The following is an 11,490-nucleotide window of genomic DNA, read 5'->3' on the forward strand; positions in this document are numbered from 1 at the left end:
CATTCAATCATAGCTGATCTATCTTGCCCTCTCAATCCCGTTCTCCTGCTTTCTGCCCATAACCTTTGACGTCCTTACTAATCAAGAACTAATCCAGTATTCCTGAATTTGATTAGGTCATTAAATGGATAGAAAACAACAATTTTTACTTAATTGTTCTCTACATTTGGTGGAATCATACACTCTAGGTTTTGTAGTGTGGTGTCCTCGCACTCTGAACATGCTGGAGAAGGTTCAGGCTGTGGTATGATTGGAATTGCTGAAGAATTCAATGAATACATCCGTGGGGGTTGAGAAGTGATTTAATAATTGATGACATATGAATGTTGCGTGAGAATGTAGGCAAACTGTGTGATGATTTTAGTTTAGAAAAACAGCGCAGAAACAGGCCATTTGGCCCACCGAGTCCATGCCAACCAGCAATCTCCATTACACTGGCAAATACTTTTCTAATTGATCTTGAGCTTACAAAGGATCATGGCAATGACAACTTTAGTTTGGTGATAACTGAACATCCCTTGATATTTCCATGATATTTTAATTTGCTTGCATGATATTCATGTTTATTATTTTCTACTTTATGTGCTGAATGCAGTTGATGAGAAAATATGAAATAAACAGAGCCACAGATTTTTCAGATTCATAAATAATTCCTGCTTTTGATCATGTTCCGTCATTATGCCGGATGAATATATGCTCTAGCATACGATGTCTGCATCAGCACAGCCTGCATCAGCGCTCCTTGACTGGTGCTGCTTCAAGAGTTAAATACACTGAGGCATACATATTGCACAATTTTAGACTGCTTGCAAAATGTGGCCCAAGTGTTGAGATTATGAAATGTAAGGTCACTTCAACATGTGTGGTTAGCAGTATTTTGGCATCAGCCCCTACCTTATAAACTTTTCAGCAAATATAACTTTTTGACATATTGCCTAAACAATGTGCCTGGACTGCCTGGAACAAGTTGCAGATGACACATGGCAGACTAGAGATGTTGTAAATCTTAACCAAGTCACTGCAAGAATGACATTTATGACAGTTTCTTGCATGTTAGTGTTTCTCTGACTAAAGACTAAATGGTTCCATTAGAGTTTGAAAAGTATTACTGAATAATTGTCCTGCTCATTTCCAATTAAAACTGCAATTAGATAAAATTCAGTTCCTCGGAAATGTCATTTTGAACTTATTTTAAACCTCAATGGAAGTGAAATCTATTAAGCAATCTTCTAAGCTTTAAAAACAAAGGTTAGTTTGCATATTTCTCAAAAACACATAAAAGCAGGAAAAGTACAATTTCAGCCAAAGAAGGATTGTGCAAATTATATTACACATCAGGGAAAAGATGCCAGGATTGATTTCTGTGGATTTTTGGTTGATTTTTCCCCACAGTACTTAATTAAGTCATCAGAGTAACATTGTAAGTTTTCCTTTTATGTCCATAACTTCGACACAAAAACCATTATCTTTGTGCAATAGATTTGTACACCAGAGAGCTAGGATAGAAGGCAGGACTTTTTTGGTGCAGTGGGCTACTGGATTAAATTACCAGTGCAAGCAGTGAATCTGAAATGCTACACAGGTTCAAATTAGAGCCTCACAGGTTCCTATGAATGCAGTATTTAGTATTTCATATTTCTTACAAGGCAGAAGGAGGCTCTTGAGTTGGTGCTGCCTTGCAGAATAATCCCATCAATCTCATTCCCCACTTATTTCCCTGTAACCATCCTCATACATATCCATTTAACACCCCCACCAATTGTCCCACCACACACCCACAACCAGGGGTAATTTGGAGTAGCCAGTTACAAACATCAATTAGACTGTCTTTCTCATGTGGGGGGAAACAAGAGCTCTGGTGGAGGGGGGGTTGGGGGGGGTGTGGGGATGGGGGGGGGGGGGTTAACCTATGCAGTTAAAGAAGGAACAATGCGGACTCACTGGAAGTCAGATAACACTGGAAGTCAGAATCAAACCTGGGTTACCAGAGCTTTGAGACAGCGGCACTACCAGCTGCACCACTGTGCCGCCAAAGAGCATTTCACTTGATCTTTAAATAGGTGAAAATTAATGGTGATAACAGTATTCATAACCCTGGTTATTGAGCTTGCAAGAATAATTAAGACTGTTAGATAATACATTTGTGGACAGATTACACTGAGGTGGCAGCAAGCAGTCTTCTCGATCAACCACAAACTAAATTTTAATGGTCATTGATCGTCATTTCATCTCTATCATTATACGCGAGTCTAATGATAGAGATCACACAATGATAGATTTCATCACACAAACCAGCCCTCCAACATTTGACTTTGTCTACTCTGCCTTGAAGGAAAATAGCTGACATAATCAAAAATTAGTCCCTTCTTCTCCCTACTCCTGTCCGGCAGAAGTTACAGAAGCTCGCAAGGGCGCACCACCAGACTCAGAAACAGCATCTTCCCCTTTGTTATCAGGCTTCTAAATGGTCCGTCTAAAAGCTAGTGTACTGTAACACCTGTACTGTCTGCACCATTATGGACATTGGACTTTGTCTATGGAATTGGTGCGCTACAATGCTGAGAACTATATTCTGCACTGTGTATCTTCCCCTTTGCTCAACCTATTGTACTTGAGTTTGACTTGATTGTATTTATGTATAATATTATCTGATCTGTTCGAATAGCATAGAAAACAAAGCTTTTCACTGTACCTCGGTGCACATGACAAATAATAAACCCAAACCTAAACCTAATCCTACATTGACTCACGTATATCATCCCAACAGTATAAACGTGTGAATATATTCTGCAAAGCAGCAAAAACAAATGGTGTGTGGAATTTGCCTTTAAAGATAACACATCCTACAAAAGATAAATCACTTTCCAGACCATCTTCAGAATATTTGATTATGCATTAGGGTTTCCCACATTCTCCACACTAATAAATCTTTGCGGGAGTTTTGCACTCAGTTTTTTTTATTGTTATTGCACCAATTTCTGTGCATATATGCAATATCATTTCTGACCCACTGATGCTTTTAATTGTTAAACAAAAATGTAAACCAGAACCATCTGTGTTATCTACACAGCACATCAAATACTCCTTCCCCTTCTACGGATAAAGAACATTAAATCTAATAAAACATTGGAACACATTTGGTATGCAATTTGAGATGTTTCAGCTATTTGTTTTTATTGTATATTTTGATCCCTTCAGGACTTGTCCTATAAAGACCGTCACTGGCATGAAGCCTGTTTCAATTGCTTCCAATGCAAGCGGTCACTGGTGGATAAGCCTTTCACCGCCAAGGATGAGCAGTTGCTCTGTACAGAATGTTATGCAGATGAATATTCCTCCAAGTGTCAGGAATGTAAGAAGGCGATAATTCCAGGTCAGAGCAAATCTTTGAAAATATTTTTAACTTAATTGTAGGATTTGGGAGAGGCTGGGAAGACCAGCAGTTATTGCCCATCACGGTTTAGAAACAAGGAACTACCAAATCTGGTTCACACAAAAGGACACAAAGTGCTGGGGGAACTCGGTGGGTCAGGCAGCATCTCCGAAGAACATGGACAGGAGACATTTGAGGTCAGGATGAAGTAACATTTCGGTTCAGGACCTATCTTCAATCTGAAGAAGGGTCCCAATCCAAAATGTCACCTAATGTAGAGTTGCTGCCTTACAGCGCTTTCTGCACCAGAGACCCAGGTTCGATCCTGACTATGGGTGCTGTCCGATGTACGTTTTCCCCGTGACCTGTGTGGGTTTTCTCTGCGAACTTCGATTTCCTCCCACATTCCAAAGACGTACAGGTTTATAGGTTAATTGGGTTGGTATAAATGTAAAAATTGTCCTTAGTATGTAGGATAGTGCTAGTACGCGGGGATCGTTGGTCAGTGAGGACTTGGTAGGCCGAAAAGCCTGTTTCTGTGCTGTATTTCTAAACTATTCATGTTCTCCAGAGATGCTGCCTGACCCTGAGTTTCTCCAGCACTGTGTCCAATTGTCCATCAGTATTTGCCTTTAGGAAGCTACATTTTTTGAACTGCTGCAGTTACTGTGGTGAAGGCACTCCCAATGGTGCTGGTGGCTACGGCAATTCACAATTTTGATACAGTGAAGATGAAGGATAAATTGGCGACAAATGTCCAAGTCAGGGCAATGTATGACTTGAAAGTGAACATGTAACTTATGTCATTCCCACACATCTTCCATTCATACCCCTTTAGATGGTTGAGACCACAAGCTGAAGAGGTGATTTTCAAGAAGACCAGTGAGCTTTCAGCAGGGAATCTCACAGATGATGCACTTTGCAGCCATGGTCTACCAGTGGTGAGGGAAATGAAAGCTGAGGGTTGGGAATGGAGTGTTGCTGGAGTAGACTGTTTTGTTCTGGATGCTGTTGAACGTAATGAAGCTACACTCATCCAGACCAACAAGTTATATTCCAAGGTATAAAAGTCTGAAAAATATAAAAGTATAAAAGTTCAAAAGTCTGAAGAAGGGTTTCGACCCAAAACGTCACCCATTCCTTCTCTGTCCCGCTGAGTTACTCCGGCATTTTGTGTCTACCTTCAGGTTATTTTCCAATCTGCATTGCCAATGTGCCTTGTCGATGGTGAAAAGGGTCTGTGGAGTCAGGTAGTGGGTCATCCTATCTTCCAACTTACCCAAGATGCATTACCATTTTGTCTGGTGTGATCAGGTTCTACCAGCGTACAGGTGGGTGTAGTGGCAAGAGAGAAGATATATTAAAGATAGACACAAAATGTTGGAGTAACTCAATGGGTCAGGCAGTATCTCTGGAGAAAAGGAATAGGTGATGTTTCAGTTCAAGACCCTTCTTCAGATTGAGTCAGGGGGGAGGGAAACTAGAGATTTGAAAAGGTACAAAGAACAAATGCATGAAAGGTATGCAAAGAACAAATCAAAACCAGGCAGGTAATCAATGGAAGGTGGAGCCCACAATGGTCCATTGTTAGCTGTGGAGAAGGTGATAACGAGTGGATACAAGATGTAGTAACATGGTTTGGGGTTGACTTTAGCCATTCTGACAGGAATTGGACTTTCAGAAACATAAAAAATGGGCACAGAAAATACTCTTCTAAAAACAGCTGCATCCGCTGGCTTCCTGCTATTTCAGTGCCTCCGTCTGATTTTATATACTGCCATGTTCATTGCTGTACATCTACAATGAGCTACCACTTGATGTAGAGAATGAATTTAAGTTAGAAGCTGTGTTATAGAGTCATAGAGTGATGCAGCGTGGAAACAGGCCCTTCGGCCCAACTTGGCCACACCGGCCAACATGTCCCAGCTATACTCGTCTCACCTGCCTGCATTTGGTCCTTATCCCTCCGAACCTGTCCTATCCATGTACCTGTGTTGTTGATGGGATGTCCTATATATTAATAAGGGAGGAAAATAAGAAATTGCAGCAAGAGTCAGCCATTTGGCTCCTTATGCCTACTTTGCCGTTCGATAAGATCAGAAGTGCGCCACCTCTCTGCACAAATCACACTTCTCTTGATTGTCTGCAAACTGACAGCTTTCCCTGCAGTAGCTTCTTCAAGACTTCCTGTTTATTTATTATTACTTCAAAGGCCATAAAGCAGATGAAGATGACTGATTTGCTTTTTCCCTTCACTGTAAATTGCTGAGCTAAAATCAACACACTTAAATTTGACTACTTGACTATCAGAAGAGTTTCAAATATTGTCAGTTTTCAAAATCATCAGAAAAAAGAACTATTGTTGTAAAATATGAAATGTTACACGATTCTAGCAAGGTTTAAACTGACGCCAGTTAATTTCAAACACCTCAGAGGAATGGTGACCTATTGATGTAACCTCTGTGTTTTGAGAGCTTTGCCCAATTGATTGCTACTTGGCTTAAGTCCTAGCTGTCAAAATATAAATATCATTCAATGATAAATGATAAATAATCATAAAGATGTTATTACATGTTTTTGCTCACTGTTGTCATAGTCATACAGTGTGGAAACAGGCCCTCCTGCCCAACTTGCCCACACCGTCTACAATGTCCCATCTACACTAATCCCACCTGCCTGCGTTTGGCCCATATCCCTCCAAACCAGTCCTATCCATGTGTCTGTCTGAATGTTTCTTAAATGTTGCAGTAGTACCTGCCTCAACTACCCCCACACACCCACTATCCTTTGTGTAAAAAAAGTTACCCCTCAGGTTTGTATTAAATCTTTCCCCCCTCACCTTAAACCTATGTCCTCTGGTTCTCAATTCCCCTACTCTGGGCAAGAGACTCTGTGCATCTACCTGATTTTTTTCCTTGGTGTATTGGAAATAACAAAGACTTTTTATCTGAAAAAATTAGAGCTGTTCTGTTTTTCACACATGTGCACACATACTCACGTGTGTACATGGGCAGATTATAATAATATTAATAATAATAAGCATTTATTTTATATAGCACTTTACCAGGTGCTCAAAGCGCTTTACAAAAACAGTCATAACATAAAAACAAACAGACAAACTATCCTGACGGAGAAGCGGCGAACAAACAGCGCCAGCGTCCTCTCACGTCAGGGTCCGGCAGTAGACAACAAAAAGCACAGGACACACAGATACAATTTGAACACAAACAGCCATCACAGTGATTGCTCCAGGCACACCCTCACTGTGATGTAAGGCAAAGAAAAGTCATTATCTCCTCCTCATTCTTCTCCCGTGGCGCCACGAGGCGATCGAGGCTCCCAACTTTTGAAGCCCCCACCGGGCGATGGAAAGTCCCAGGGCCGAGCCGAGCAGGCCGATGAAGGTCCTGAGCCCCCACCGGGCGATGGAAAGTGCCGCGGCCAGGCCACGCAGGGCGATGAAGGGCCTGCGGGCGGGTCGATCGTACCTCGCGCTCCGGGGCGGTCGAAGCTGCTACGGCTGAAGAAATCCAACACTAGAATTCTTGTCAGAATACGAACAGATATTGTTCTCCAGTCATCATGGGGGCCTATAGCATTACTTCATTTAATGTCATACGCTCATCATATGTTAACCCAATCATTCCTAGGTTCATTCTCGTAAACCTCCACTGGACCCTCTCCAATGCCAGCACACCCTTCCTCAGATATAGGGCCTAAAACTACTCACAATACTCCAAATGCGGTCTGACCAGTGCCTTATTAAGCCTCAGTGACCGTTTGTGTAAACCACGATCTGAAGTTCCTTGTTTCTACATAGCAAATTCCTTCGTTCTTCGTTGGCTATTAGGAATGCAAGATATACCATCTGAATTTTAATTTCCCTTTGCATCATCTCTTAAATGTAGGCACTCGCAAGATGGAACATAAGGGTAACAGCTGGCATGAGACTTGTTTCATCTGTCAGCGCTGCCAACAGCCAATGGGCACAAAGAGCTTCATTCCCAAGGATGACAAGAACTATTGTACGCCTTGTTATGAAAAGCAGTTTGCCATGCACTGTGCTCAGTGCAAGAAGGTGAGCAAGGACATAGTGTCAAAGGGTCTTGGAGCCCTACAGCACAGAACAGATCCTTGCCCAGCAAGTGTGCACAGGCCATCAAGCACCCACTTACACAAATCTAACTTTATTCTCTCCATATTGTCTTGTCTCACCCCAAACATGACAGATGCTGGTTTACAAATAAGAAAAGACACAGCATGCTGGAGTGACTCAGCAGGTCAGGCAGCAGCCCTGGACAGCCCCAATAGGTGATGTTTTGGTTTGGGGCCCTTCATCTGCTCCCTTTTATATGGTATAGTTTAGTTTAGAGATACAGTGTGAAAACAGGCCCTTTGGCCCACCGAGTCCATGCTAACGAGTGATCACCCTTACACTGGTCTACCCTACACACCAGGTCCAAATTACAGAAGGCAATTAACTTACCAACCTGCACATCTTTGGAGTGTGGGAGGAAACCGGAGCACTGGGACAAGACCCATGTGGTCACCAGGGAGTACGTGCAAACTCCACACAGACAGCACCTGTAGTCAGGATCGAACCTGGGTCTCCGGCGCGTGAAGGCAGCAACTCTACCGCTGCGTCTCTGTGCTCCCAATGTTTTTGCTAAAAATCTCCTACAGCGTTATCAGGTTTTTCCAATGGAAGATGAAATATCTAGTCATTTATATTTTATCTTGGGAACCAGGCAATTACCACAGGAGGGGTCACCTACCGTGATCAGCCCTGGCACAAGGAATGTTTTCTTTGTACTGGATGCAAGAAGCCACTGACTGGACAGCGATTCACCTCACGTGATGAATTTGCCTACTGTATGGATTGCTTCAGCAACCTCTATGCCAAGAAATGTGCTGGCTGCACCAATCCTATCGTAGGTACGTTCTTTTTTAAATTTTCTTTTGATTTAATTTAGAGATAAAGCGCGGAAATAGGCCCTTGGGCCCACTGAGTCGGCGCCGACCAATGATCACGCTAGTTCTACGTTATCCCAGTTTTGCATCCTACACACTAGGGGCAATTTGCAGAGGCCATTTAACATGACCTCCCAACTTATAAACTATTTGACCTGCATAAACACTAAAAGTAAAAAACTAGAAAACACAAAAAGGTCAAGTTCGGCAAGAAGCAAATTCCATGGAATATATCAATCATAGGAAAGAACACATGGGGTTTATAATAGAGTCAGCTGTCCACAACATAATTCATATTTAATGCTGACTGGAGGGAAAATTGAATCATTGAGCCCAATGTTGAAAAATATGTGAATAGGAATGCATGGAAGTGAAGGAAATATGATAACAGAGAAAATAGATGGCCTTGATGAACTACATTTTGGATTGAAGCTCAGAGTGGACCTGGATTTGGAGATTGCAATGTTTAGTTTAACCTGAACAAATAAGAGCATCATCATGAAATTGAGTCTACAGGTACTAGGTTTGTGTTAAAAGCCAGGCAGAGTAGCCACCATTCTCATTAGTGTCAGATATTGTGCAGTTTCCCAGCAATGTTGCTCTTCATTACCTGCTAGACCACTTTTGGTGTACTTCAACATCTGTTGACCTTCCTTTTCCAATGCACTTTCTTTTCAGGTCTTGGAGGAACCAAGTACGTCTCATTTGAGGAACGTCAGTGGCATAATGATTGTTTCAACTGTAAAAATTGCTCCTTATCTCTGGTGGGCCGTGGTTTCCTCACAGACCGAGATGACATCCTTTGCCCTGAGTGTGGTAAAGACCTGTGAGAGAAAGTAGGTCAGGAAACCATCTTGCAGCAATGTTGACTGCAGCTGCATTAAAACAAATTAACCTGGCTGTCACTTGCAGTGGCATGAATTGCCCAGGATTGTATGTACGGTGATTGAGTGTGACAATTGAGACAAATTATTAAAAGCAGCTTACGATTTGTGTATCAATTCACAGAAGGTTTGCATGGCTACACTGGGATGAATGAAAAATTGGTTAAACTGTAAGGAAAGCACGGATGCAATAAACCAATATTAAATATCTTTATAACCACCTAAACATAGTGGCGCACATTATCTCAGCAATGGATGACATTTTTGGTGGAAGAACTTTGAAAGGCTTTACTTTTTAATCATAAAAGTAGAACTGATTAAACATCAGCAACAGGTGGTGAGCTGAAGAAGGCAGCAATAGAGGTGTAATATGTAACTGCAGGATCTACTAACCGGATGACTTGATCTGTTGTCTGCATTCACTTACAGTGAAACATGTTTGAAAGTAAAACTTATATCACACTGCATGATTACATAGGTGAATAGTGGACTATTATTGTAGGTGCCTCTGTATTTCAATATTTTTTCAGCCATTTCTTTTTTGTAGTATTAAATGCATTAATAAATTGTAAACATTGTTGCTGTACTCCATTTGTGAAGAAGGTATTAATTGCAGAGTTGTGGACGCAGCCTAGACCATCACACAAACCAACCTCCCTTCCATTGACATCATTTACACCTCACACTGCCTCCGCTAGGGCACCAAGGATGAGTCTCATTCCCTGGTCTCCCTGTTTCAACCTTGTCTACGGTCTACGGTCTAAAGTTTCATATACCCACCACCCTCTGTGTGAAGAAGTTGTGTCTCAGGTTTGCATTAAATCTTGTCCCCCTCACTCTCAACTCACCATTTTGGACAGTAATACTTATAAAATAAAATCCTCTTATGTAGTGCTGTCCAACAAGTATTGTGCGGTAATCAAAATATTCTTGGAGAGACTGAGCTCTACCCTATTTAGCTCAGTCTCGCAACTATTTTGGATAATTTATTACCTTTACCTAGATTTACCTTTCTTCCACTGAAAATTTCAATCAGGTTCTTTGGGATTGTTTAACTTTTTGATTGGGATTAAAATAAACTGTCTTTGATATCTAGAGAATGACAGCATAGGCAGAGGGAAACTGACTTCTTTGATTGCACACATGCATATTAAATTAAAAGCAGTCAAGGCCTAGAAACTAATAACAAGAAACTGCAGTTGCTGCTTTATACGAAAGAAAGACACAAAATGCTGGAGTACCTCAGCGGTAAGGCAGCATCCCTGGAGAACAGGGATAGGTGATGTTTCTGGTCGAAACCCTTCATCATGGGAAAGGAAAACTAGAGGTATGAAAAGGTACAAAGAACAAATTAATGAAAGGTATGAAAAAAACAAATCAAAGCCAGCAACGAACCCTTCATCAGGCCTAGAAATTCAGAAACTAAAAAGACCTGGAAACTTATGGATGAGTAAAACATAGTGTGCAGTGCGTGGACATGCACACAGACACACACACACGCGCACACACACACATACTGGAGGTGTGCGCGTGTGTGTGTCTGTGTGCATGTCTTTGCATGTTTGTAAAGAATGAAAATGATTGCCCTAAAAATTAACATAAGGCCATCCCCATTTGCAAAGCTCGGGCTTCTTTGGAAGATTGGCTTGCCTCAATAGAGCTGGTGGCAGGGTGGCTACAATCAGGAAAGCATGCAAACTTGGTCCTTATAAGGACCCCTGTGAAGAGCCAAATGAGAAATTTGATTGCACAACTCTGTTTCTGAGAAATTGAATTCCATTGAAGATGTAATCATAATGGATATTCAAGTACTTACTGCGTTCAAGAGTCAAGAGTGTTTTATTGTCATACGTCGCTGCCAGAACAATGAAATTCTTACTTGCAGCAGCACAACAGAATATGTAAACAAAGTACTCTGTAAACAATATAATAAACAAGAGAAAAAAAAAAGAAAGAGTCCACAACACAGGCACTCTTTAGCTAAATGTGAAAGAAAATTCTACAGGGTAAGTAGGAGGAGACTGGAGGTTGAGGGCTGAGTGAGGAAAAGTGGGAAGGTATCTCACGGACTCCAGTGTAAACTGAACTGTAGAAAATAAATAGGGAGGTGCAGTGTAGAGCCTACCTGTGTGCCTTGTGAAATATCAGAATAGACAGTATAAATGCTGCTAATGACTACAACATCCCTTAGGAGTCTTGAAGTAGAAATAATATTGGTTTACAATAAAAAAGTACACAAAGTGCTCGAGTAACTCAGCGGGT

General features: G+C 41.5%; 1 protein-coding gene across 3 annotated transcripts in view; it reads left to right on the plus strand.

The window, feature by feature from the left end:
* LOC144595556 (four and a half LIM domains protein 2-like) overlaps positions 1 to 9,814 on the plus strand; it is a 28,339-nt gene extending 18,525 nt beyond the window's left edge. For 2 of the 3 annotated variants that reach the window (XM_078403099.1, XM_078403098.1), the window contains exons 3-6: positions 3,199 to 3,373; positions 7,282 to 7,451; positions 8,122 to 8,304; positions 9,023 to 9,814. In XM_078403099.1, coding sequence (XP_078259225.1) covers positions 3,199 to 3,373; positions 7,282 to 7,451; positions 8,122 to 8,304; positions 9,023 to 9,184 — 690 coding nt within the window. In that variant the 3' untranslated portion in view covers positions 9,185 to 9,814. Of the gene's footprint in view, positions 1 to 3,198; positions 3,374 to 7,281; positions 7,452 to 8,121; positions 8,309 to 9,022 lie in introns of all 3 variants that reach the window. The other variant, XM_078403100.1, reaches the window with a different exon arrangement.
* Positions 9,815 to 11,490: the final 1,676 nt, after the last annotated feature.

This window comes from Rhinoraja longicauda, chromosome 7 (genome assembly GCF_053455715.1).
Source record: "Rhinoraja longicauda isolate Sanriku21f chromosome 7, sRhiLon1.1, whole genome shotgun sequence".
In the NCBI taxonomy this organism is placed as follows: Eukaryota; Metazoa; Chordata; class Chondrichthyes; order Rajiformes; family Arhynchobatidae; genus Rhinoraja; species Rhinoraja longicauda.